The sequence below is a fragment of the Leuciscus leuciscus genome, assembly GCF_965113295.1.
Source record: "Leuciscus leuciscus genome assembly, chromosome: 9".
NCBI classification, from domain to species: Eukaryota; Metazoa; Chordata; class Actinopteri; order Cypriniformes; family Leuciscidae; genus Leuciscus; species Leuciscus leuciscus.
The window spans coordinates 391,804-419,775 of record NC_138733.1 but is presented as its reverse complement, the minus strand read 5'-3'; the positions used below and the strand labels follow the sequence as shown (position 1 = coordinate 419,775).

At 39.7% G+C, this 27,972-nt stretch overlaps 1 protein-coding gene across 1 annotated transcript in view; it reads left to right on the top strand.

Moving 5' to 3' along the window:
• Positions 1 to 27,662, top strand: part of sik3 (SIK family kinase 3) — a 60,717-nt gene extending 33,055 nt beyond the window's left edge. Inside the window, exons 13-24 of the mRNA XM_082179324.1 lie at positions 10,674 to 10,747; positions 11,395 to 11,517; positions 14,644 to 14,785; positions 15,903 to 16,022; positions 18,167 to 18,228; positions 18,334 to 18,443; positions 18,516 to 18,774; positions 20,541 to 21,175; positions 21,348 to 21,466; positions 22,591 to 22,720; positions 22,822 to 22,946; positions 25,968 to 27,662. Of these exons, the coding sequence (XP_082035450.1) occupies positions 10,674 to 10,747; positions 11,395 to 11,517; positions 14,644 to 14,785; positions 15,903 to 16,022; positions 18,167 to 18,228; positions 18,334 to 18,443; positions 18,516 to 18,774; positions 20,541 to 21,175; positions 21,348 to 21,466; positions 22,591 to 22,720; positions 22,822 to 22,937 (1,890 nt within the window). The 3' untranslated portion in view covers positions 22,938 to 22,946; positions 25,968 to 27,662. The remainder of the gene's footprint in view (positions 1 to 10,673; positions 10,748 to 11,394; positions 11,518 to 14,643; positions 14,786 to 15,902; positions 16,023 to 18,166; positions 18,229 to 18,333; positions 18,444 to 18,515; positions 18,775 to 20,540; positions 21,176 to 21,347; positions 21,467 to 22,590; positions 22,721 to 22,821; positions 22,947 to 25,967) is intronic.
• Positions 27,663 to 27,972: the final 310 nt, after the last annotated feature.

Genomic DNA, 27,972 nt, shown 5'->3' with positions numbered 1-27,972 from the left:
ATATTAGTGTTATTATAGAGCAGGAATATTAGTGTTATTATAGAGCAGGAATATTAGTGTTATTATAGAGCAGGAATATTAGTGTTATTATAGAGCAGGAATATTAGTGTTATTATAGAGCAGGAATATTAGTGTTGTTATAGAGCAGGAATATTAGTTTTATTATAGAGCAGGAATATTAGTGTTATTATAGAGCAGGAATATTAGTGTTATTATAGAGCAGGAATATTAGTTTTATTATAGAGCAGGAATATTAGTGTTATTATAGTGTTATTATAGAGCAGGAATATTAGTGTTATCATAGAGAGGAATATTAGTGTTATTATAGTGTTATTATAGAGCAGGAATATTAGTGTTATTATAGAGCAGGAATATTAGTGTTATTATAGTGTTATTATAGTGTTATTATAGAGCAGGAATATTAGTGTTATTATAGTGTTATTATAGTGTTATTATAGAGCAGGAATATTAGTGTTATTATAGAGCGGGAATATTAGTGTTATTATAGAGCAGGAATATTAGTGTTATTATAGTGTTATTATAGTGTTATTATAGAGCGGGAATATTAGTGTTATTATAGAGCAGGAATATTAGTGTTATTATAGTGTTATTATAGTGTTATTATAGAGCGGGAATATTAGTGTTATTATAGTGTTATTATAGTGTTATTATAGAGCAGGAATATTAGTGTTATTATAGTGTTATTATAGTGTTATTATAGAGCAGGAATATTAGTGTTATTATAGAGCAGGAATATTAGTGTTATTATAGAGCAGGAATATTAGTGTTATTATAGAGCAGGAATATTAGTGTTATTATAGTGTTATTATAGTGTTATTATAGAGCGGGAATATTAGTGTTATTATAGTGTTATTATAGAGCAGGAATATAAGTGTTATCATAGAGAGGAATATTAGTGTTATTATAGTGTTATTATAGAGCAGGAATATTAGTGTTATTATAGAGCAGGAATATTAGTGTTATTATAGTGTTATTATAGTGTTATTATAGAGCAGGAATATTAGTGTTATTATAGTGTTATTATAGTGTTATTATAGAGCAGGAATATTAGTGTTATTATAGAGCGGGAATATTAGTGTTATTATAGAGCAGGAATATTAGTGTTATTATAGTGTTATTATAGTGTTATTATAGAGCGGGAATATTAGTGTTATTATAGAGCAGGAATATTAGTGTTATTATAGTGTTATTATAGTGTTATTATAGAGCGGGAATATTAGTGTTATTATAGAGCAGGAATATTAGTGTTATTATAGTGTTATTATAGTGTTATTATAGAGCGGGAATATTAGTGTTATTATAGAGCAGGAATATTAGTGTTATTATAGTGTTATTATAGTGTTATTATAGTGTTATTATAGAGCAGGAATATTAGTGTTATTATAGAGCAGGAATATTAGTGTTATTATAGAGCAGGAATATTAGTGTTATTATAGTGTTATTATAGTGTTATTATAGAGCAGGAATATTAGTGTTATTATAGAGCAGGAATATTAGTGTTATTATAGAGCGGGAATATTAGTGTTATTATAGAGCAGGAATATTAGTGTTATTATAGAGCAGGAATATTAGTGTTATTATAGAGCAGGAATATTAGTGTTATTATAGTGTTATTATAGTGTTATTATAGAGCAGGAATATTAGTGTTATTATAGAGCAGGAATATTAGTGTTATTATAGAGCAGGAATATTAGTGTTATCATAGAGAGGAATATTAGTGTTATTATAGTGTTATTATAGAGCAGGAATATTAGTGTTATTATAGAGCAGGAATATTAGTGTTATTATAGTGTTATTATAGTGTTATTATAGAGCAGGAATATTAGTGTTATTATAGTGTTATTATAGTGTTATTATAGAGCAGGAATATTAGTGTTATTATAGAGCGGGAATATTAGTGTTATTATAGAGCAGGAATATTAGTGTTATTATAGTGTTATTATAGTGTTATTATAGAGCGGGAATATTAGTGTTATTATAGAGCAGGAATATTAGTGTTATTATAGTGTTATTATAGTGTTATTATAGAGCAGGAATATTAGTGTTATTATAGTGTTATTATAGTGTTATTATAGAGCAGGAATATTAGTGTTATTATAGAGCAGGAATATTAGTGTTATTATAGAGCGGGAATATTAGTGTTATTATAGAGCAGGAATATTAGTGTTATTATAGTGTTATTATAGTGTTATTATAGAGCGGGAATATTAGTGTTATTATAGAGCAGGAATATTAGTGTTATTATAGTGTTATTATAGTGTTATTATAGAGCAGGAATATTAGTGTTATTATAGTGTTATTATAGTGTTATTATAGAGCAGGAATATTAGTGTTATTATAGAGCAGGAATATTAGTGTTATTATAGAGCAGGAATATTAGTGTTATTATAGAGCAGGAATATTAGTGTTATTATAGAGCGGGAATATTAGTGTTATTATAGAGCAGGAATATTAGTGTTATTATAGTGTTATTATAGTGTTATTATAGAGCGGGAATATTAGTGTTATTATAGAGCAGGAATATTAGTGTTATTATAGTGTTATTATAGTGTTATTAAAGTGTTATTATAGAGCGGGAATATTAGTGTTATTATAGTGTTATTATAGTGTTATTATAGAGCAGGAATATTAGTGTTATTATAGTGTTATTATAGTGTTATTATAGAGCAGGAATATTAGTGTTATTATAGTGTTATTATAGTGTTATTATAGAGCAGGAATATTAGTGTTATTATAGAGCTGGAATATTAGTGTTATTATAGAGCTGGAATATTAGTGTTATTATAGAGATGGCAGGAATATTAGTGTTATTATAGAGACGGCAGGAATATTAGTGTTATTATAGAGCTGGAATATTAGTGTTATTATAGAGACGGCAGGAATATTAGTGTTATTATAGAGACGGCAGGAATATTAGTGTTATTATAGAGCAGGAATATTAGTGTTATTATAGAGCAGGAATATTAGTGTTATTATAGTGTTATTATAGTGTTATTATAGAGCAGGAATATTAGTGTTATTATAGAGCTGGAATATTAGTGTTATTATAGAGCTGGAATATTAGTGTTATTATAGAGATGGCAGGAATATTAGTGTTATTATAGAGACGGCAGGAATATTAGTGTTATTATAGAGCTGGAATATTAGTGTTATTATAGAGACGGCAGGAATATTAGTGTTATTATAGAGACGGCAGGAATATTAGTGTTATTATAGAGACGGCAGGAATATTAGTGTTATTATAGAGACGGCAGGAATATTAGTGTTATTATAGAGCAGGAATATTAGTGTTATTATAGTGTTATTATAGAGCTGGAATATTAGTGTTATTATAGAGCTGGAATATTAGTGTTATTATAGTGCAGGAATATTAGTGTTATTATAGAGCAGGAATATTAGTGTTATTATAGAGACGGCAGGAATATTAGTGTTATTATAGAGCTGGAATATTAGTGTTATTATAGAGACGGCAGGAATATTAGTGTTATTATAGAGCAGGAATATTAGTGTTATTATAGAGACGGCAGGAATATTAGTGTTATTATAGAGCTGGAATATTAGTGTTATTATAGAGACGGCAGGAATATTAGTGTTATTATAGAGCAGGAATATTAGTGTTATTATAGTGCAGGAATATTAGTGTTATTATAGAGCTGGAATATTAGTGTTATTATAGAGACGGCAGGAATATTAGTGTTATTATAGAGCAGGAATATTAGTGTTATTATAGAGCAGGAATATTAGTGTTATTATAGAGCTGGAATATTAGTGTTATTATAGAGCTGGAATATTAGTGTTATTATAGAGACGGCAGGAATATTAGTGTTATTATAGAGCTGGAATATTAGTGTTATTATAGAGCTGGAATATTAGTGTTATTATAGAGCTGGAATATTAGTGTTATTATAGAGCTGGAATATTAGTGTTATTATAGAGCGGGAATATTAGTGTTATTATAGAGCGGGAATATTAGTGTTATTATAGAGCGGGAATATTAGTGTTATTATAGAGACGGAATATTAGTGTTATTATAGAGCTGGAATATTAGTGTTATTATAGAGCGGGAATATTAGTGTTATTATAGAGCGGGAATATTAGTGTTATTATAGAGCGGGAATATTAGTGTTATTATAGAGCGGGAATATTAGTGTTATTATAGAGACGGCAGGAATATTAGTGTTATTATAGAGCTGGAATATTAGTGTTATTATAGAGCTGGAATATTAGTGTTATTATAGAGCTGGAATATTAGTGTTATTATAGAGCTGGAATATTAGTGTTATTATAGAGCGGGAATATTAGTGTTATTATAGAGCGGGAATATTAGTGTTATTATAGAGCGGGAATATTAGTGTTATTATAGAGCTGGAATATTAGTGTTATTATAGAGCTGGAATATTAGTGTTATTATAGAGACGGCAGGAATATTAGTGTTATTATAGAGCTGGAATATTAGTGTTATTATAGAGCTGGAATATTAGTGTTATTATAGAGCTGGAATATTAGTGTTATTATAGAGCTGGAATATTAGTGTTATTATAGAGCTGGAATATTAGTGTTATTATAGAGCGGGAATATTAGTGTTATTATAGAGCTGGAATATTAGTGTTATTATAGAGACGGCAGGAATATTAGTGTTATTATAGAGCTGGAATATTAGTGTTATTATAGAGCTGGAATATTAGTGTTATTATAGAGCTGGAATATTAGTGTTATTATAGAGCTGGAATATTAGTGTTATTATAGAGCGGGAATATTAGTGTTATTATAGAGCGGGAATATTAGTGTTATTATAGAGCGGGAATATTAGTGTTATTATAGAGCTGGAATATTAGTGTTATTATAGAGCTGGAATATTAGTGTTATTATAGAGCGGGAATATTAGTGTTATTATAGAGCGGGAATATTAGTGTTATTATAGAGCGGGAATATTAGTGTTATTATAGAGCGGGAATATTAGTGTTATTATAGAGACGGCAGGAATATTAGTGTTATTATAGAGCTGGAATATTAGTGTTATTATAGAGACGGCAGGAATATTAGTGTTATTATAGAGCAGGAATATTAGTGTTATTATAGAGACGGCAGGAATATTAGTGTTATTATAGAGCTGGAATATTAGTGTTATTATAGAGCGGGAATATTAGTGTTATTATAGAGACGGCAGGAATATTAGTGTTATTATAGAGACGGCAGGAATATTAGTGTTATTATAGAGCTGGAATATTAGTGTTATTATAGAGCAGGAATATTAGTGTTATTATAGAGACGGCAGGAATATTAGTGTTATTATAGAGCTGGAATATTAGTGTTATTATAGAGACGGCAGGAATATTAGTGTTATTATAGAGCAGGAATATTAGTGTTATTATAGAGACGGCAGGAATATTAGTGTTATTATAGAGCTGGAATATTAGTGTTATTATAGAGACGGCAGGAATATTAGTGTTATTATAGAGCAGGAATATTAGTGTTATTATAGAGACGGCAGGAATATTAGTGTTATTATAGAGCTGGAATATTAGTGTTATTATAGAGCGGGAATATTAGTGTTATTATAGAGCGGGAATATTAGTGTTATTATAGAGCTGGAATATTAGTGTTTAGTGTTGTCACGGTACCAAAATTTCAGTATTCGGTACCGATACCAGTGAAAATCCACGGTTCTCGGTACCAATTTCGGTACCAAAGCTTAATTTAGATTAAATTTACATAATTATATTAAAGTGTATATCACAAAGATGGAAACTGTAGTATTAAAAACACTTTACAATAAGATTCCATTTGTTAGATAACATTAGATAAAATTACCTAACAAAAAAAACAATAGTTATATACTGTCGCAATTATTCTCCTTTAGGGGTTAATTTAAAAATACATTTTTAAAATCAAAAGTTAACATTATTTCTGTTAACATTATTTAATGCACAATGAATGAAGTGAACAAACATGACCAATCAAGTGTTTTGTATTAAATAACATTCACAAACATTAATTAATGTTGTAAAAATATATTGTTCACTCAATGTGTTATGTTAGATAACGCATTAAGTGATGTTAATGAATGGTATCTTATTGTAGCATTACCAAACTATACAGGAGATAAAATATGTTTTATTTGACTTGACTATACTTTTATTTAATCCAAAACTGTATTCATATTTAACTTTAAAAGGGCTTTTTAAACCTGCTAAGAGTTATCCAGCCAAGAATAAGACTAGAACTGCTTTTCTGACGGACTGATATTAATGACGGCTTTTTATTTCTCATCTCCATAAATATATCTAGTAGTAAAGCTAATGCAAGGGCTAGAAATCAATTACTAGGCCTATGTCACACTTCCTCGTCGTCATGGAGAGCGCAGTTCGCACAAGCGTTTGTACTCCTGTGGCGTCTGTCGTTGCTATGCATCCATGAACGCACATGGAAAAGCGAGCGCGCCGCTTCTATTATGAGCGCGCTTGCCACGCGCCATTTGAAATAACGTATCTGCACGCGCAAAAACATCAGCACCACATCAGCAGCAGCACCGGCGATCGCCATCAGCGCTTTTATGAAGAGGACGCAACTGCACGCGCTTCGGGCATGCACGCGCATCAAGTACTGGGTTTGAGAAAACCTGGTACCGTGACGTTTAAAAAAAAATTAGTACCGACTTGGTACCGAAGTACCGGGTCTTTTGACAACACTATTAGTGTTATTATAGAGCAGGAATATTAGTGTTATTATAGAGACGGCAGGAATATTAGTGTTATTATAGAGACGGCAGGAATATTAGTGTTATTATAGAGACGGCAGGAATATTAGTGTTATTATAGAGCGGGAATATTAGTGTTATTATAGAGACGGCAGGAATATTAGTGTTATTATAGAGCGGGAATATTAGTGTTATTATAGAGACGGCAGGAATATTAGTGTTATTATAGAGCGGGAATATTAGTGTTATTATAGAGACGGCAGGAATATTAGTGTTATTATAGAGCTGGAATATTAGTGTTATTATAGAGCGGGAATATTAGTGTTATTATAGAGCGGGAATATTAGTGTTATTATAGAGCGGGAATATTAGTGTTATTATAGAGCGGGAATATTAGTGTTATTATAGAGCGGGAATATTAGTGTTATTATAGAGACGGCAGGAATATTAGTGTTATTATAGAGACGGCAGGAATATTAGTGTTATTATAGAGACGGCAGGAATATTAGTGTTATTATAGAGCAGGAATATTAGTGTTATTATAGAGACGGCAGGAATATTAGTGTTATTATAGAGCGGGAATATTAGTGTTATTATAGAGACGGCAGGAATATTAGTGTTATTATAGAGCGGGAATATTAGTGTTATTATAGAGACGGCAGGAATATTAGTGTTATTATAGAGCGGGAATATTAGTGTTATTATAGAGCGGGAATATTAGTGTTATTATAGAGCGGGAATATTAGTGTTATTATAGAGCGGGAATATTAGTGTTATTATAGAGCGGGAATATTAGTGTTATTATAGAGACGGCAGGAATATTAGTGTTATTATAGAGCGGGAATATTAGTGTTATTATAGAGCAGGAATATTAGTGTTATTATAGAGCTGGAATATTAGTGTTATTATAGAGCAGGAATATTAGTGTTATTATAGAGCGGGAATATTAGTGTTATTATAGAGACGGCAGGAATATTAGTGTTATTATAGAGCAGGAATATTAGTGTTATTATAGAGCAGGAATATTAGTGTTATTATAGAGCTGGAATATTAGTGTTATTATAGAGCAGGAATATTAGTGTTATTATAGAGCAGGAATATTAGTGTTATTATAGAGACGGCAGGAATATTAGTGTTATTATAGAGCTGGAATATTAGTGTTATTATAGAGACGGCAGGAATATTAGTGTTATTATAGAGCTGGAATATTAGTGTTATTATAGAGACGGCAGGAATATTAGTGTTATTATAGAGCTGGAATATTAGTGTTATTATAGAGCTGGAATATTAGTGTTATTATAGAGCGGGAATATTAGTGTTATTATAGAGCTGGAATATTAGTGTTATTATAGAGCTGGAATATTAGTGTTATTATAGAGCTGGAATATTAGTGTTATTATAGAGCTGGAATATTAGTGTTATTATAGAGCGGGAATATTAGTGTTATTATAGAGCTGGAATATTAGTGTTATTATAGAGCGGGAATATTAGTGTTATTATAGAGCTGGAATATTAGTGTTATTATAGAGCTGGAATATTAGTGTTATTATAGAGCTGGAATATTAGTGTTATTATAGAGACGGCAGGAATATTAGTGTTATTATAGAGCTGGAATATTAGTGTTATTATAGAGACGGCAGGAATATTAGTGTTATTATAGAGCTGGAATATTAGTGTTATTATAGAGACGGCAGGAATATTAGTGTTATTATAGAGCTGGAATATTAGTGTTATTATAGAGACGGCAGGAATATTAGTGTTATTATAGAGCTGGAATATTAGTGTTATTATAGAGACGGCAGGAATATTAGTGTTATTATAGAGCTGGAATATTAGTGTTATTATAGAGCTGGAATATTAGTGTTATTATAGAGACGGCAGGAATATTAGTGTTATTATAGAGACGGCAGGAATATTAGTGTTATTATAGAGCTGGAATATTAGTGTTATTATAGAGACGGCAGGAATATTAGTGTTATTATAGAGCTGGAATATTAGTGTTATTATAGAGACGGCAGGAATATTAGTGTTATTATAGAGCGGGAATATTAGTGTTATTATAGAGCAGGAATATTAGTGTTATTATAGAGCTGGAATATTAGTGTTATTATAGAGCGGGAATATTAGTGTTATTATAGAGCAGGAATATTAGTGTTATTATAGAGCTGGAATATTAGTGTTATTATAGAGCAGGATTATTAGTGTTATTATAGAGCGGGAATATTAGTGTTATTATAGAGCGGGAATATTAGTGTTATTATAGAGCGGGAATATTAGTGTTATTATATAGCAGGAATATTAGTGTTATTATAGAGCGGGAATATTAGTGTTATTATATAGCAGGAATATTAGTGTTATTATATAGCAGGAATATTAGTGTTATAGAGCAGGAATATTAGTGTTATTATAGAGCGGGAATATTAGTGTTATTATAGAGACGGCAGGAATATTAGTGTTATTATAGTGTTATTATAGAGACGGCAGGAATATTAGTGTTATTATAGAGCAGGAATATTAGTGTTATTATAGAGCGGGAATATTAGTGTTATTATAGAGCAGGAATATTAGTGTTATTATAGAGCGGGAATATTAGTGTTATTATAGAGCAGGAATATTAGTGTTATTATAGAGCGGGAATATTAGTGTTATTATAGAGCGGGAATATTAGTGTTATTATAGAGCGGGAATATTAGTGTTATTATAGAGCAGGAATATTAGTGTTATTATAGAGCGGGAATATTAGTGTTATAGAGCGGGAATATTAGTGTTATTATAGAGCAGGAATATTAGTGTTATTATAGAGCGGGAATATTAGTGTTATAGAGCGGGAATATTAGTGTTATTATAGAGCGGGAATATTAGTGTTATTATAGAGCGGGAATATTAGTGTTATAGAGCAGGAATATTAGTGTTATTATAGAGCAGGAATATTAGTGTTATTATAGAGCAGGAATATTAGTGTTATTATAGAGCAGGAATATTAGTGTTATTATAGAGCAGGAATATTAGTGTTGTTATAGAGCGGGAATATTAGTGTTATTATAGAGCAGGAATATTAGTGTTATTATAGAGCGGGAATATTAGTGTTATTATAGAGCAGGAATATTAGTGTTATTATAGAGCAGGAATATTAGTGTTATTATAGAGCGGGAATATTAGTGTTATTATAGAGCAGGAATATTAGTGTTATTATAGAGCAGGAATATTAGTGTTATTATAGTGTTATTATAGAGCAGGAATATTAGTGTTATTATAGAGCAGGAATATTAGTGTTATTATAGAGCGGGAATATTAGTGTTATTATAGAGCAGGAATATTAGTGTTATTATAGAGCAGGAATATTAGTGTTATTATAGAGCAGGAATATTAGTGTTATTATAGAGCAGGAATATTAGTGTTATTATAGAGCAGGAATATTAGTGTTATTATAGAGCAGGAATATTAGTGTTATTATAGAGCAGGAATATTAGTGTTATTATAGTGTTATTATAGAGCAGGAATATTAGTGTTATTATAGAGCAGGAATATTAGTGTTATTATAGAGCGGGAATATTAGTGTTATTATAGAGCAGGAATATTAGTGTTATTATAGAGCGGGAATATTAGTGTTATTATAGAGCAGGAATATTAGTGTTATTATAGAGCAGGAATATTAGTGTTATTATAGAGCAGGAATATTAGTTTTATTATAGAGCAGGAATATTAGTGTTATTATAGAGCAGGAATATTAGTGTTATTATAGAGCGGGAATATTAGTGTTATTATAGAGCAGGAATATTAGTGTTATTATAGAGCAGGAATATTAGTGTTATTATAGAGCAGGAATATTAGGCTGCTGTCACTTTAAGAGCTGCACGGATCCAATATACTGATACACATGAGAACAGAAAACAGAGTCTCTCACGCTTCAATGAAGCGGATTTTGAGTTCTGATGTGTGTGTGTGTGTTTGTTAGCATCCAATTCCCGCCGTGGCTCCGGTGGACGAGGAGGGATCCGACGCCGAACCGGATCCGGAGGCTGTTCAGAGGTATGGTGTGTGTGTGTGTGTGTGTGTGTGTGTGTGTGTGTGTGTGCATGCAGACGCTTGTGTTTCCTCAACCAACTCCAACACACACTCCCATTCAGACACACACAGGTGTTTGAAGAGCGTGTTGGAGCGCGGCATTCTCTGGTGGCGGTTTGTGTTTGCGTTAGTGTGTGTGTGAGTGTTGTTGAGTGAGTGAGTGAGTGTGTGCGTGAGTTTTGTGAGTGAGTGTCTGCGAGTGAGAGTGTGTGTGTGTGTGTGTGTGTGTGTGTAAGTGAGCTTCTGCTGCGCTGGGAGCTGGTCTTGTGAAGCCGTGAACTTTCAGTGCTTCAGGCTTTAGTCTCTCTCTCTCTCTCTCTCTCTCTCTCTCTCTCTCTCTCTCTCTCTCTCTCTCTCTCTCTCTCTCTCTCTCATCAGCATCACTTTCTAAACCGCCTCTAAATTCTCCCGAGTCTAAAGTGACCTCTGACCTCTTGTGCCAGTCGACGGCAAGTTTCCCTTCTGTGGCTTTGCTTCTGTCTAATCGCTTTGCAAAAATGCCCGGCTAAAAGGCAGAGCGGAGCCGCTCTGAGTCTGTGCCGATTGGATGAGTGGCCCGTCAGAGGCTGGCGGCAGCCAATCAGAGCCTGATCCTGATTCCTGTGGTCCAGGTATCTGGCGAACAGTTCCAAGCGGCACACAACACACGGCACGGGTCCCTGTCACATGACCAGCGAGCTCTCGGACACACAGAGAGCCCGGCAGAGGGGCTGGACCCCCGAACAACACTGCCGGTGAGGGACACACACACACACACACACACACACACACTCACACACACACTCACAACATATATACACACTCACACCCACATGCACACACTCACACGCACATACATACACACACTCACACAAACACACACTCACGCAATCAGACTCAAACACACACACACACACACACTCATATATATATATATATATATATATACACACACACACACACTCACATGTACACACACATGCACACACATACATTCACACACACTCACACTCACATACACAAACACACTCACATGCACACACTCCCATGCACGCACACACACACTCATACAATCAGACTCAAACAAACACACACACACACACACACACACACACTCACCCTCACACACACACACAAATGCTAAATTAAAAGCAGCAGTTTTTGAAGCTGTAACCTTACTAACTTGAATTATTACATTATCTGACACTTCAGTACATAGTAAAAACTAAAAATGTTAAAACTTTACAAAAAAGGATTTTATAATGTCTAAACAGATTTCTGAATGCACACTGAAGAGAAACTGGCTTTAGGACCCAGAGGAACAGCTCATTTGCTCATATGTGATGCGATCTGGGAAAACCCTCCGGATGTCGCGCTGGGCCGTTTTCAGTCAATTCCAAAATAGTTTGAATGTCAGCTTTTTGTCAATTTTTTTTTCATTAAATTATTATTCTATAACATCTTTTCTCTTATCTCTGAAAATATCTTGGCAAAATTCCCTTGTTTAGTGCAGAAAAACAGCGATAGTGTCAAGCTGAAAATACTCTCTTTCTCTAATGCATATGCGACCATTTTCTGTAACGCCCGGCAGAGGTGATCGCCGTATATCCCATACACCTGTCCGTCTCTTAACACTACACAGATAGTTTACCTATAAAATAAACCACATAACATGTACAGTGAATGTGTATTAGTGCGCATTTCGCGCCAATCCTGTTTAAAAAAAAAAGAGTGCCCAGCGTCCCGACGGTGACCGTTATTAAACCTGTTTTTCTCAAAATTCCGTTCCAGAAAATCATAGCGATCGGCCGACTTCAGATAAACATAACTTTTGCTACCAACAAGCTATGATCAAAATAATAACAGATTTGGAAAGGGCTTGATACCAGCTTCCATATGATATCAAAACCTGTAATAGGTAAAATTGCACCATATGGTGGGTTTTCCCAGATCGCATCACATATAGAGATATAAGGCCATCTAGAGTCATGAAATATCATCTTATATTATTATTTTTCCACAAGAGGTCAAAGACACTCAATGTAAGATATTTAGAGCTGAATAAACAGGGTTATCCGTGAAATGATGAGGGAAAATCTGAAGAATGTGCTTAAATTATTCTTTATTGATCAAATCCAGTAGTTTAAAGGTACATTTAAAAAAAATTACATTAAACAGAGAAAAAATATTATTGAAATGAAATGAAGTAAGCATTAAAAAAAAGGCATAATTTTAGGGCTTGGGGTCATTTTGATCTGCGAGGGAAGTATGAGGGTTGATAAATGTAATGCATTTTAATTAAAAACTGCAATAGATGTTGAAACGCTGCTCTGGAAATTACATCAGAGGAGCAGATCCTGCTGACTTCCTGTCTGCAGAGGAAGTGAGGTCACAGAAGCGTCAGGATGAAGAGGAAGTGTTTGGATGAGTGAGCCTATGGTGACCCTCCTGAGTTTAGCTTTGACCTTTGACCGGTCATGTTCATTAAGGAACTGCAGGACAGACTTGTGATCGCTGTACGAAACGCCTGGACGTGATTGGTCTGCCGCTGAGTCACATGTCAGATATGTGACGTGTTTCCGTCTGAGCGGAGCGTTTGTGAGTGTTGTGTTGATGTTTGTTCCACATGCTGAGGCGTAGCGGCCCATCTGAGCACTCGACTGATTTAGAAGATGATGATGACAGTTAAAGGGATATTTCATACAAAAATGACAATTAGCCCATGATTTACTCGCGTGAATGTTTACGTTTTGAAGTCCATCAAAGTGAATATATCCATCATAAAAGTGCATCTATCCATCATAAAAGTGCATCTGTCCATCATAAAAGTGCATCTATCCATCATAAAAGTGCATCTGTCCATCATAAAAGTGCATCTATCCATCATAAAAGTGCATCTGTCCATCATAAAAGTGCATCTATCCATCATAAAAGTGCATCTGTCATCATAAAAGTGCATCTGTCCATCATAAAAGTGCATCTATCCATCATAAAAGTGCATCTGTCCATCATAAAAGTGCATCTATCCATCATAAAAGTGCATCTGTCATCATAAAAGTGCATCTATCCATCATAAAAGTGCATCTGTCCATCATAAAAGTGCATCTGTCATCATAAAAGTGCATCTATCCATCATAAAAGTGCATCTATCCATCATAAAAGTGCATCTGTCCATCATAAAAGTGCATCTGTCATCATAAAAGTGCATCTATCCATCATAAAAGTGCATCTATCCATCATAAAAGTGCATCTGTCCATCATAAAAGTGCATCTATCCATCATAAAAGTGCATCTATCCATCATAAAAGTGCATCTGTCATCATAAAAGTGCATCTGTCCATCATAAAAGTGCATCTGTCATCATAAAAGTGCATCTATCCATCATAAAAGTGCATCTATCCATCATAAAAGTGCATCTGTCCATCATCAAAGTGCATCTGTCCATCATAAAAGTGCATCTGTCCATCATAAAAGTGCATCTGTCCATCATAAAAGTGCATCTGTCATCATAAAAGTGCATCTCTCCATCATAAAAGTGCATCTATTCTAGATAGATGAACTTTGATGGACTTCAAAACGTAAACAGCCATTCACTGCCATTATAAAGCTTGGAAGAGCCAGGACTTTTTTTGCCATGTTTGAATATAACTCAGATTGTGTTCGTCTGACAGAAGAGTGTCATATGATGAGTTGAGGGTGAGTAAATCATGGGCTAATTGTCATTTCTGGGTGAACTATCCCGTTTGTCACTCTAGAGCATGTGTGTGTTATCTGGAGCTGTAGCAGCACACTCGGGGTTAATGGATCTGTGTTAGAGTCTTCACCGCCACATGAGCTCACACACGTCTTATAAACGCAGAGCGCCTGTGTGTGTGTTTCAGGTCGTCGTATAAAGACTGCAACACCCTTCACCTGCCGATGGAGCGCTTCTCTCCGGTGCGACGCTTCTCTGACGGAGCCGCAACCATCCAGGCCTTCAAGACCCAGATGGAGAACAACAGCCTGATCCGCCAGCTCAAGCAGGTACACACACACACACACACACACACACACAGCTGGAGAACAACAGCCTGATCCGCCAGCTCAAGCAGGTACACACACACACACATACACACACACACACACACACACACACACACACACACACAGCTGGAGAACAACAGCCTGATCCGCCAGCTCAAGCAGGTACACACACACACACACACACACACACACACACACACAGCTGGAGAACAACAGCCTGATCCGCCAGCTCAAACAGGTACACACACACACACACACACACACACACACACACACAGCTGGAGAACAACAGCCTGATCCGCCAGCTCAAACAGGTACACACACACACACACACTCACACTCACTCTCACACACACACACACACACACACACACACACACACAGCTGGAGAACAACAGCCTGATCCGCCAGCTCAAACAGGTACACACACACACACACTCACACTCACTCTCACACACACACACACACACACACACACAGCTGGAGAACAACAGCCTGATCCGCCAGCTCAAACGGGTACACACACACACACACACACACACACTCACACTCACTCTCATACACACACACACAGCTGGAGAACAACAGCCTGATCTGCCAGCTCAAACAGGTACACACACACACACACACATACTCACTCTCACACACCCACACACACACACATGCAAGGTAAGGCTCAAACAGGTACGCATTGCAGCCACAAACGTGTGTGCTCAACAACTGAAGCAGGGGCTCAAACAAATGTAACAGTGAAATGTTTTAAACGCTCTTTGTTTATAAAGTTGACCTCTTTCAGTGATATTGTGTGTGTGTGTGTGTGTGTGTGTGTGTGCGTAGGTGTGAGTGAGTGTGTGTTATATGGCACATTATGAGCGTGACCAATTCTTTAGTGTTTATTTTGTCATGATAAACCTCAGACAGAAATTGAAATAAGATGAAATGACACAATAAAACCTTGTGTGTTCTTTAATGTGCATTCACTGATGTGAAAACATTGGTGTGTGTGTGTGTGTGTGTGTGTGTGTGTGTGTGTGTGTGTGTGTGTGTGTGTGTGTGTGTGTGTGTGTGTGTGTGTGTGTGTGTGTGTGTGTGTGTGTGTGTGTGTGTGTGCGCGCAGGAGTGTGAGCAGCTGCAGAAGATGTACGCAGCGGCGCAGGACGAGCGGATGATGGAACACACACAGCAACAGCACATCCTCTACCAGCAAGAACAGCAGATCCTACACCAGCAAATACAGGTCTGACCTCGTTATAGTTATCGCTATAGTTATCGTTATAGTTATCGCTATAGTTATTGTTATAGTTATCGCTATAGTTATCGCTATAGTTATCGCTATAGTTATCGTTATAGTTATCGCTATAGTTATCGCTGTAGTTATCGCTATAGTTATCGCTATAGTTATCGTTATAGTTATCGCTATAGTTATCGTTATAGTTATCGCTATAGTTATCGCTATAGTTATCGCTATAATTATCGCTATAGTTATCGCTATAGTTAGTGATGCTCCGATTGATCGGCCGCCGATCATGATCGGCCGATATTGGCAAAAAATAGCTTGATCGGCAACCCCCAAAAGCGCCGATCAAAAAAGCCGATCACGTGACGTAAATAACTCGCGCAACTTTTCCGCATGCGCGGCAACACAACAGCAGAGCAGAGCTTGCTTAACAGTGGCAAAATGAGTTCTCCTATGACGGCAATTCAATGGCAATTATTAATGACGCGCGGTAAATGACATTCGCGAGAGGATAACAGATCTACGCGCGAGGAAACGGGAACTCGCGAGCTCATTCAAACCCTGCGCGGGCGCATGACATCTCTGCCCTCGCGCGCGCGCATGATCATTCCCAGCACTCTCGCGCTTGATCTCCTCTCGCCTGCTGATTTTGCTCGCTCGAACACTTTTATTTTTGGCAGTTGAGGGGCGGGACTTACTGTTTTAATAACCTCAAATGTCATTGTCATTATTTTATTTTTTGGATCTGATGTAGTTAGTTCCTCAACTACATCCATTGTACACCCTCTTTGTTTTGAAAAATTATACTGTGCCTTATTTGGAAAAGGTGGCCTACAGTAGCCTTATGTTATCTTGTTTTCTAACTACAATTAAATAAATATTGGTGGTTCTTCAAGATTTTCTTGACTCTAGCATATTTCCATTCTGTGATCGGCAGTGATCGGCAATCGGCAGATCATGATTTTGGTGATCGGTAATCGGTGATCGGCCCCAAAAATGCTGATCGGAGCATCACTAGCTATAGTTATCGTTATAGTTATCTTTATAGTTATCGCTATAGTTATCGCTATAGTTATCGTTATAGTTATCGTTATAGTTATCGCTATAGTTATCGCTATAGTTATCGTTATAGTTATCGCTATAGTTATCGCTATAGTTATCGCTATAGTTATCGTTATAGTTATCGCTATAGTTATCGCTATAGTTATCGCTATAGTTATCGCTATAGTTATCTTTATAGTTATCGCTATAGTTATCGCTATAGTTATCGCTATAGTTATCTTTATAGTTATCTTTATAGTTATCTTTATAGTTATCGCTATATTTATCGCTATAGTTATCGCTATAGTTATCGCTATAGTTATTGTTATAGTTATCGCTATAGTTATCGCTATAGTTATCGTTATAGTTATCGCTATAGTTATCGCTACAATTTAGCGGGTAGAAGTTTGATACGGTTAGACTTTGTGTGAGAGCACTTTGTGGACTACAACTCTTCGCTGCTTTCGACGGGAATCTGAAGAAAGAACAGCCCATTTGGTTTGAATGGTGACATTTGGGTACAAAACACACAGGCATCTCGATCTGTCTCCATAGATTATCGCAGCATTAGCACCGTGATTTGACAAGTGGAGGCAAAATGTGTTATGGGGTGACGTCACATAGGCGACATGTAGTCTTTCTCGTTATGTCTTTTCCACAACTGCTAGCCAAAGAATCATACAATATACTGTCAAACTCGTAACATGAAAAATTATATAAAAAATTCACAGACAACATATGTTCACATTCATGGCAAAATAATTATTTTCTCACATTCACTTGCATTGACGATTTTTCAATCTAGAGGTCCAGTGGGGTTTTACGGATGGGCGGGACTTACCAGCTCTATAGTTATCGCTATAGTTATCGTTATAGTTATCGTTATAGTTATCTTTATAGTTATCTTTATAGTTATCGCTATAGTTATCTTTATTGTTGTAGTAGTAGTAGTTCAGAGGAACAACACATATAATGGATATTGTTGTGGACAGTGGAGTCAAGGTTTAGAACCACACACACACACACACACACACACACACACACACACACATTCCTGAGTGTAACTATAAAGGGATGTGACCGTAATGACTTCCTGTTTACAGGCCCTGTCTTTGGGACATGGAGAAAACCAGCCCAGCAGTCACCTTACATACCAGCTACAGAGGTGAACACACACACACACACACACAGACACACACACTCTCTCTAACTAACACACACACACACACACACACACACACATCTTCATCATGTTCTCTCTCTCTTTCAGGTTGCGTATTCAGCCCTCCAGTCCTCCACCTACGCACCCTAACAACCACCTCTTCAGACCAGCCAATCAGAGTCCTCCGCCGGGCAGTCAGGGGATGATGCAGGCTCACGGTCAGTGTCCAATCTGCAGCCTTGGTTGAGTGATTCGCACAGTGACATTGACATGTTAAACTCCTCCCACAGGCGGGGCTTCTGCGGTTCAGTTTCAGCATGGCTCCGCCCTCTACCAGTCTCCCAGCGCCAGCCCTCCCCCCACCAGCCTCCCCCGTATGGCCAATCAGCAGCCTCCGTTATCGTCAGGCTCCGCCCGCCAGCAGCAGGTGACCATTCAGGTGCAGGAGGTGGAGCTCGGGGGCGGAGCTCAGCGCCAGGGTTTCCTAGCAACCCCGTGTCACAGAGTTCTGGGGAAACAGCTGAGCGCCGATAATGCGGAAACACACAGGTGACGCGAGCGCCGCGGACACACACACACACACACTCCGCCATCTGTGTGTTCGGTTCATTTATTTGTTCATTGATTTTATGTTCTTTTGGTTTGAATCAGTGCTGTTTATGTTTGTTCCCTCTGGTGTTTTTCGCATGTCGGTCAAAAATGACTGAAATTAACTTTTTTATTTCAATAAAAGGAAAGTACTATATTATAGTTCAATAATGTTTTTTATTTAATATTTTGTATTTTTAGGGGATTTTAAGGTACTACATTATATTTCTACTGCGTCATTTCTGACCGCGAGAAACACAAGTGTGAATATTGTTTTCAGGACCATTAAACATGTTCCAATCATGACCATGACCATGATTTTATTAAATTTTTTTGTTCACACAGCAAGTGCCAAAACCTTTACCAAGTTTCGTACCATTCCAATGAAGAAAAAACAAAACAAATGTAAAATATTTTGGTCAAAAATGACCGAAAAGCACCAGAGGTTTAAAGCATGTTTAGGACATTGAGCTTATTTTAATGATTCTGTTGGAGTTTTATCACTGTTGTGGAAATGATTTGTGTAAATATTGAGACGCTCCCAGACGAGTGACTGACGGCGGGCGTTTGAGGTACGCTGGTGAACTCATGCTAGCTGTAGATCATGTGTTTCTGTGTCGTGTTCACTGGATCAGACAGTGGATGTGAGACGGGATGTTGATTAGGCTTTATAGTAATAATAGTGCTGATCTTAGATGAGCATTAGCCACTGGAGCAGTGGGTTCAGTATTGTGTGTTTTAAAGGCAACATGAAATCATCATTGACTCGATGTTGTGCAAGATTCATCAGTGACATTATTCTGAGTTTGTCTTCATTGTCTTAATAATGCTGATGTAGACTGTCAAACAATAGAGTTCGTCAGTGATTCACTTCCGGAAGGGTTTTTCCCATTCATTTTTTTCATAGGCATGTCAAAAATGTCCAGGTTAAAGCCATTAAACCGAACCAAGCAGCTACAAGGAGAGTCATAGCATTACAGAGATGTATTATTTGAAGCAAAAAAGCATTTGAAATTCAAGAAGACAGCTATAATAACTATAAAAACTATAATGAGGGAAAGAACTACAATCCCATGAGGGAAAGAACTACAATCCCATGATGCATTGCGAACAACATAACCGAATTAAAAAATTTTTAAAGTGGCTGATTATGTCTATAGAAACTACATTTTAAGTATATTGCAAAATATGCATGTATATTAAAATATTTGACAGCATAGCGAGACTCGATTACGTCATTTGCAGTGCTTCATGGGAGTGGGCGGAGCTTAAGAGCCCTTTTGGGCGTAAGGAATTTTCTGTACAGAATCATGGGTAATGGCGCTTTTAGAATATAGGTATATAAATTCCGACTTTTTTCTATTGTATTGGTATATGAACTCGCGAGAATAAAGTCGGAATTGCAAGAATCTCAGAATTGTGAGAAAAAAAGTCGGGATTTCAATTCTACGAAAAAAGTAAGAATATATGTATAAGAAACTCACAGTTTCGACTTTTTTCTCCCAATTCTACGGAAAAAAGTCCAAATATGTATAAGAAAGTCACAATTTCAACTTTTTTCTAAATTTTTACTTTTTCTCACAATTTGTAATTTGCTCTGAAACATCACATTAATGTCATTGTTTCTTTTGTCAAAAAGGGGGTGGAGTCCGATCAGACCAGACTCCTCCCACGCATAACAGTTGGGGTGTGATTATGCTAATGAGAAGTTGTTCTGTGTGTTTCAGTCGCAGTTTGAGTCGCTTCCACACTTCCACGTACGAGCAGTTTACCCCGCACCTGTTTGGCGAGGGTAACATGAACAGTGTGATCGGCACCTATAACCCGTACCTGCAGGGGGCGTGTCTGAAGGTGCCGGGTCTGGAGGGTTACCAGGGTTACGGGAGTCCGTCGGCGCTACAACAGGCTCTGCTATCGCCCACGCCGCTAGAGTACCGGCCGCCACAGGTCACGCCCACTCTACAGGGCCTGCTCTCGCCACGCCACTCGCTAACGGGCCACGCCGACCCACGCCTGCCGCCCCAAGACCTCGCCGCGCTCCTCAAGCGCCACGCACGCACGGCCCCGCCCCAGGCCACGCCCACCGAGATGCTGCTGCTGCAGCTGGGCCAATCCGGCGAGAGCTTGGAGCCTCCGCAAGCCCCGCCCACGCAGCACTACCATCACCTGCTCCAGATAAGCCCCGCCCCTCCCTCGGAGAGCATGGAAGAGGACGAGGCGCCGGCCTATCACGAGGGCCTGCTGGCCAAAGCCGCCGCCCCCTCCTGTGACGAGATGCTGGCTCCGCCCCTCTGCAGCACGCCGCCCTACTCCTCCCCCACACATAGACACGCCTATATGCGCGGCACAACGGCGACCAGAGGTGACGCATTGCTCAGCGCCTTCATACACACACTCACTCACTCACTCACTCACTCACACACACACAAACACACGCACACACACTCGTGCACACACTCAATCATACACTCACTCACACACACACACACACGCGCTTCTCCATCTAATGTGTTTGTTGGCCTGTTGTGTGTCAGAATCGTGTGACGCCTCAGACTGTCGGCCGATGGAAGGAGATCATAACGGCTACGGCTCACACAGACCCCGAGGAGCATTACAGCGACATCACACCATCCAGACCTGCGACGACGCCTACGTGAGTGTGTGTGTGTTTGTGTGTGAGTGAGAGTGTGCTTAAGAGTGTGTGAGTGTATGAGAGTGAGTGAGTGAGTGAGTGACTGAGTGATTGAGTGAGTGAGTGTGTGCGAGTATCAGACTGAGTGAGTGAGTGAGTATGAGAATGAGAGTGAGAGTGAGTGAGTATGAGAGTGAGTGAGTATGAGAGTGAGTGAGTATGAGAGTGAGTGACTGAGTGAGTGGGTGCTTTTCAATATCCCTCCTCGTCTCCTCTCTCCTCCGTCCTCCATCCTATGACCCGGAAACCGATCGAGCTCAGCCATCTTGAAGGACATCTCAATTCTCTAATTGCACCGCGAGGAGTCGAGGATCGAGGAGTGAGGAGGCTTCCTGAGGAGTCATGAGCGAGGATACACAGGTGTATCCTATGCGGAAGAGTTTTATCGACTTAAACGTGACGCACGTCTAAATTCTCCTCCCCCTTCACATCGGTCACAATCATTTTAATTTATACTTTACCTTTGCAGTTTATATAAACCACACATCTCACATATTTCAACAGGGTATCTTGCTTTATTATTATTTATTATGAATTTCTTAAATAAACAAACTTCAACAACATAAGGGCAGATCCTTTGAGCGCTGCTGATGACACGATGAAGTGACGCTTGAGTGATCAAGGATTCCAATGTTTAAAAAAAAGTTACATTCGATTCCTCCGTCCTCGCGTCTTTTCCTTGCAGCCTTCCCTCGCATCCTACAGGGGGCGGAGCTGAGACGCGAGGAAAGGAAGCGAGGAAAGGAAACGAGGATGCACAAATAAGAAATGAGAAGCACCCAGTGTGAGAGTGAGTGAGTGTGTGCGAGTGAGTGACTGAGTAGAGTGAGTGTGTATGAGAGTGTGTGAGAGTGAGTGTGAGAGTGAGTGTGAGTATGAGAGTGACTGAGTTGAGTGTGTGTGAGAGTGAGAGTGAGTGAGTGTGTGTGAGAGTGAGTGAGTGAGTAACTGAGTGAGTGTGTGCGTGAGAGTGAGTGAGTGAGTGTGTGTGAGTGTGAGTGTGAGTGAGCGAGAGTACGAGAGTGGTTATGTGTATGTGTGTGTGTGTGTGTGTGTGTTCCAGCGCTGACCTCTTGTTCTTGTAGGAGCAGGCAGAGCCGATGTCTGGAATGAGCTTATTGGCTGGGAAGGCGTTAAGCTCCGCCCGCATGTCAGACATCCTCAGCCAATCGTCTCTGACAGGAAGCCAGCAGCTGCAGCAGAGGGAGGGGTCAGGTGTGTGAACGCACACACACACACACACACACACACTCACGCGCTCACTGATGATGATGATGATGGTGGTGTTGTGTGTGTGTGTGTGTGTGTGTGTTTAGACGTGGAGGCAGATGTTCCCCCCGCCTCCTGTTACCCGTCCTCCTGCACCAGTGACATGCTGCTAAGCTACAAACCCCCCGACCTGCAGTACAGTGTGGAACAGGCTGGGGTCTAATGAACACAGGTGAGTGTGTGTGTGTGTGTGTGTGTGTGTGTGTGTGTGTGTGTGTGTGTGTGTGTGTGTGTGTGTGTCTATGTCTGAGTGAGTGAGTGAGTGAGTGTGTGTCTGAGTGTGTGTCTGAGTGTATGTCTGAGTGTGTGTGTATGTGTGAGAGAGAGTTTGTGCGAGTGTGAGGATCAGTGCCGATGGCTGTCGTGTCGATGAGGCCTTCACAGGGGAGAGTCTAGTTGACACAATTTCTGCTGACACTTCAGGGATGAGTTGTGGTCTAGGTGCAGGTCCTCCATCTGATCTGGATACGGCCCGGATCCCCCTGACTACATCATGCGTTGTGGTCGTGTCTAGGTGCAGGTCCTCCATCTGATCTGGATCCGGCCTGGATCCGGCTGACTACATCATGTGTTGTGGTAGTGTCTAGGCGCAGGTCCTCCATCTGATCTGGATACGGCCCGGATCCGGCTGACTACCTCATGTGTTGTGGTCGTGTCTAGGCGCAGGTCCTCCATCTGATCTGGATACGGCCAGGTTTCCCCTGACTACATCATGCGTTGTGGTCGTGTCTAGGCGCAGGTCCTCCATCTGATCTGGATCCGGCCTGGATCCGGCTGAATACATCATGTGTTGTAGTCGTGTCTAGGCACAGGTCCTCCATCTGATCTGGATACGGCCCGGATCCCCCTGACTACATCATGTGTTGTGGTCGTGTCTAGGCGCAGGTCCTCCATCTGATCTGGATACGGCCTGGATCCGGCTGACTACATCATGTGTTGTGGTCGTGTCTAGGCGCAGGTCCACCATCTGATCTGGATACGGCCCGGATCCGGCTGACTACATCATGTGTTGTGGTCGTGTCTTGGCGCAGGTCCTCCATCTGATCTGGATACGGCCCGGATCCGGCTGAATACATCATGCGTTGTGGTCGTGTCTAGGCGCAGGTCCACCATCTGATCTGGATACGGCCCGGATCCGGCTGACTACATCATGCGTTGTGGTCGTGTCTAGGTGCAGGTCCTCCATCTGATCTGGATACGGCCCGGATCCCCCTGACTACATCATGCGTTGTGGTCGTGTCTAGGTGCAGGTCCTCCATCTGATCTGGATACGGCCCGGATCCCCCTGACTACATCATGCGTTGTGGTCGTGTCTAGGTGCAGGTCCTCCATCTGATCTGGATACGGCCCGGATCCGGCTGACTACATCATGCGTTGTGGTCGTGTCTAGGCGCAGGTCCACCATCTGATCTGGATACGGCCCGGATCCGGCTGACTACATCATGTGTTGTGGTCGTGTCTAGGCGCAGGTCCTGCATCTGATCTGGATACGGCCCGGATCCGGCTGAATACATCATGCGTTGTGGTCGTGTCTAGGCGCAGGTCCATCATCTGATCTGGATACGGCCCGGATCCCCCTGACTACATCATGCGTTGTGGTCGTGTCTAGGCGCAGGTCCATCATCTGATCTGGATACGGCTTGGATCCGGCTGACTACATCATGCGTTGTGGTCGTGTCTAGGCGCAGGTCCTCCATCTGATCTGGATCCGGCCCGGATCCCTCTGACTACATCATGCGTTGTGGTTGTGTCTAGGCGCAGGTCCACCATCTGATCTGGATACGGCCCGGATCCCCCTGACTACATCATGCGTTGTGGTCGTGTCTAGGAGGCAGGTCCTCCATCTGATCTGAATACGGCCCGGATCCGGCTGACTACATCATGCGTTGTGGTCGTGTCTAGGAGGCAGGTCCTCCATCTGATCTGAATACGGCCCGGATCCCCCTGACTACATCATGCGTTGTGGTCGTGTCTAGGAGGCAGGTCCTCCATCTGATCTGAATACGGCCCGGATCCCCCTGACTACATCATGCGTTGTGGTCGTGTCTAGGCGCAGGTCCACCATCTGATCTGGATACGGCCCGGATCCGGCTGACTACATCATGTGTTGTGGTCGTGTCTAGGCACAGGTCCTGCATCTGATCTGGATACGGCCTGGATCCCCTTGACTACATCATGCGTTGTGGTCGTGTCTAGGCGCAGGTCCACCATCTGATCTGGATACGGCCCGGATCCGGCTGACTACATCATGTGTTGTGGTCGTGTCTAGGCACAGGTCCTGCATCTGATCTGGATACGGCCCGGATCCCCCTGACTACATCAAGCGTTGTGGTCGTGTCTAGGCGCAGGTCCACCATCTGATCTGGATACGGCCCGGATCCGGCTGACTACATCATGTGTTGTGGTCGTGTCTTGGCGCAGGTCCTCCATCTGATCTGGATACGGCCCGGATCCGGCTGACTACATCATGTGTTGTGGTCGTGTCTTGGCGCAGGTCCTCCATCTGATCTGGATACGGCCCGGATCCGGCTGACTACATCATGTGTTGTGGTCGTGTCTAGGCGCAGGTCCTCCATCTGATCTGGATCCGGCCTGGATCCGGCTGACTACATCATGCGTTGTGGTCGTGTCTAGGCGCAGGTCCACCATCTGATCTGGATACGGCCTGGATCCCCCTGACTACATCATGCGTTGTGGTCGTGTCTAGGCGCAGGTCCACCATCTGATCTGGATACGGCCCGGATCCGGCTGACTACAGTAAACCTTGGGATAAACAGAAAGACTAACATTAGCGTAGATGCCATTCTTATGATGTAACGAGTACATCGGGTGTTATAGGAAGTGTATAGGATGTAGTTTATGGTACTGTGAATGTGAGTCTGAGTGTGTGTGTGTGTGTGTGTGTGTGTGTGTGTGTGTGTGTGTGTGTGTGTGTGTGTGTGTGTGTGTGTGAGTACAAATACTATGAAATGAATATACGTTTTATCCACATACAGTACACTCACATAAAGCAACATATATTATATAGCAAAATCGGCTGCATTATTGTTTATATTGTCACTATTCGTGAAAAAAACGTAAAATTAAATGTTCACATTTAATATAATATTTTAACATTTGTTAATATATATTTTTATATACAATTTTAAATTAAATGTATTATATTAATGTTGTTCTGTGTTTGTCTTCTCAGGGGTGTATTTGCTGTATAAAGCTCATATCCGTCTGCTGTGTTGTGCTGTCATGCCAAATCCTCATCGTCTGTCCGTCGGGGTGCCGTGGGCGTGGCCAGCACGCAGGGGGCGGAGCACTTGGCTTCCTCTTCGACGCCATTGGCCGTCTTGACCTGGGAGTTTCTCTGATTGGCTGGGGCGAGTGCCGCCCATCTGCTGAGGCCCAATAATCATCCGCCCCTCCCCCACCCGACCACGCCCTCTTACCGTCGCCATAGCAGCGCTCCCGCGCGCTCCGATGTACAAGGCTTACACAGAGTCTTATGTAAACACACTCACACACACACATACACACACACACACGAAAAGACGTCATTACCAAACGCCACAAACCCAAAGTATTTCACGTGAAGCCTGTGGGACGTCGCGGATCATTCCGGTCGGGCCGTGACTCTCATTCGCTCTTTCCTCACTTCTGTTCTTTTATTTTTAACGCATTTTTATGGCTAATGTTCTGTAGGAATTATGATTCATTATTGTTCTCGTTTTCTGTAAAAGACGTTTTATGGTTATGACATTATTAAAAAGAATGATTATTATTAAAACCGTTCTATGTTGCAACGAGAACAGCAGCGTTTGTTTCCTCACAAAGTGATTTTTGCACTTTCAGTTTTTGTTTTTTGCTTTTCCTTCCTGTTTCTTGTTCACCTCCTTCATTCCATACATCTGTCTGTCTGTCTGTCTGTCTGTTTGATGTCTATGACAGATGCATTGTGGGTAGTTTCACAGGTCCTGTACTGTACTGCTCATAGATGATGATGATGATGATGTTTTGAGCTTCATTTCCTTTTCTCAAAGCTTTATTGTTTTTGTTTTTTTGTGGATGTTGTTGGAAAAGCTTTTGTATATTGTTTATTTAGCTATTTCTGTTCTGATGTCATGTTGATGTTTTTAGCCAAATGTACAGACAGACAGACAGACGCTTTATTTCACGTCTTTCTCAGAGTTTAGAGCCCAAATGTGTGGAAACTTCTCTCCTCCACGGAATAAAAACAAAAGGCAATTTATACGAATTTATATCTAACAATTATGACTTTTTTACTTGCAATTATGAGTTTATATCTCAAAGTCAGAGTATAGGTGTATATAAACTATTCCGAGTTTCTCTCAATTCTACGGAAAAAGTCAGAATATGTATATAAACTCACAATTTCTGCCTTTTTCTCAATTCCACAAAAAAGTCTGAACATTTTTTATTATTATTATTTTAGAATCGTAAGGTATAAACTCAAAAAAATGTGCAATTAGCCTTTTTTTTTTATCCTGTGGCGGAAACAAGCTTCTGAATGTTGAAATGCTGCTGAGATTGAACGATTTCTGCTGCCGTTTCGTCTTCGGTCTGACCAAACCAATAACGGTCACATGATCGTCTGAGGCGAGACGGGGGTGTGTTTATCAGACAATCACCCGTCTGTGTGCGAGTTTGTGTCGATGGTGGTGAAGAGTACCATGATCCTCCTCATCCTCCATCTGTCAATCATGTTATGCTCCGCCCTATTTTCCTTTCTAGATCTGTCAAGTTTCTTCTCTCCTTTTTTTGGCTTTATGTTTTTGGAAAAAATACTAAAGTGCAACAGCAATGGTTAAAAAAGAATTCCAAACAAAACTGAGAGAAATAATAAATATATATAAATAAAGAAATGAATATGACATAAGTGTGTGTGCTGTGTTCTTTAAAGGGGCGGGTTCAGTACCGAAACACCTCCACCGTGTTTTAAGGCTTGTTCGACTTCATACAGCTCTACACAGACCGATCGGCGGCTGACTTGAAGCAGTGCATGCCGGTTAGAAATTTTGTCCGACTTGATACAACGCCACGAGCATTTCGAGAGTAGCCGGAGAACTCAGCCAGCGCAGCTTCTCAAGAGCGGTTGCACTGGGCTGCAGGAGGGCTGATGACGACACAGCTGTCCCACGATTGGCCGGATTCACCGCATGACAACGATCACGTGTGTTTCGTGTTTA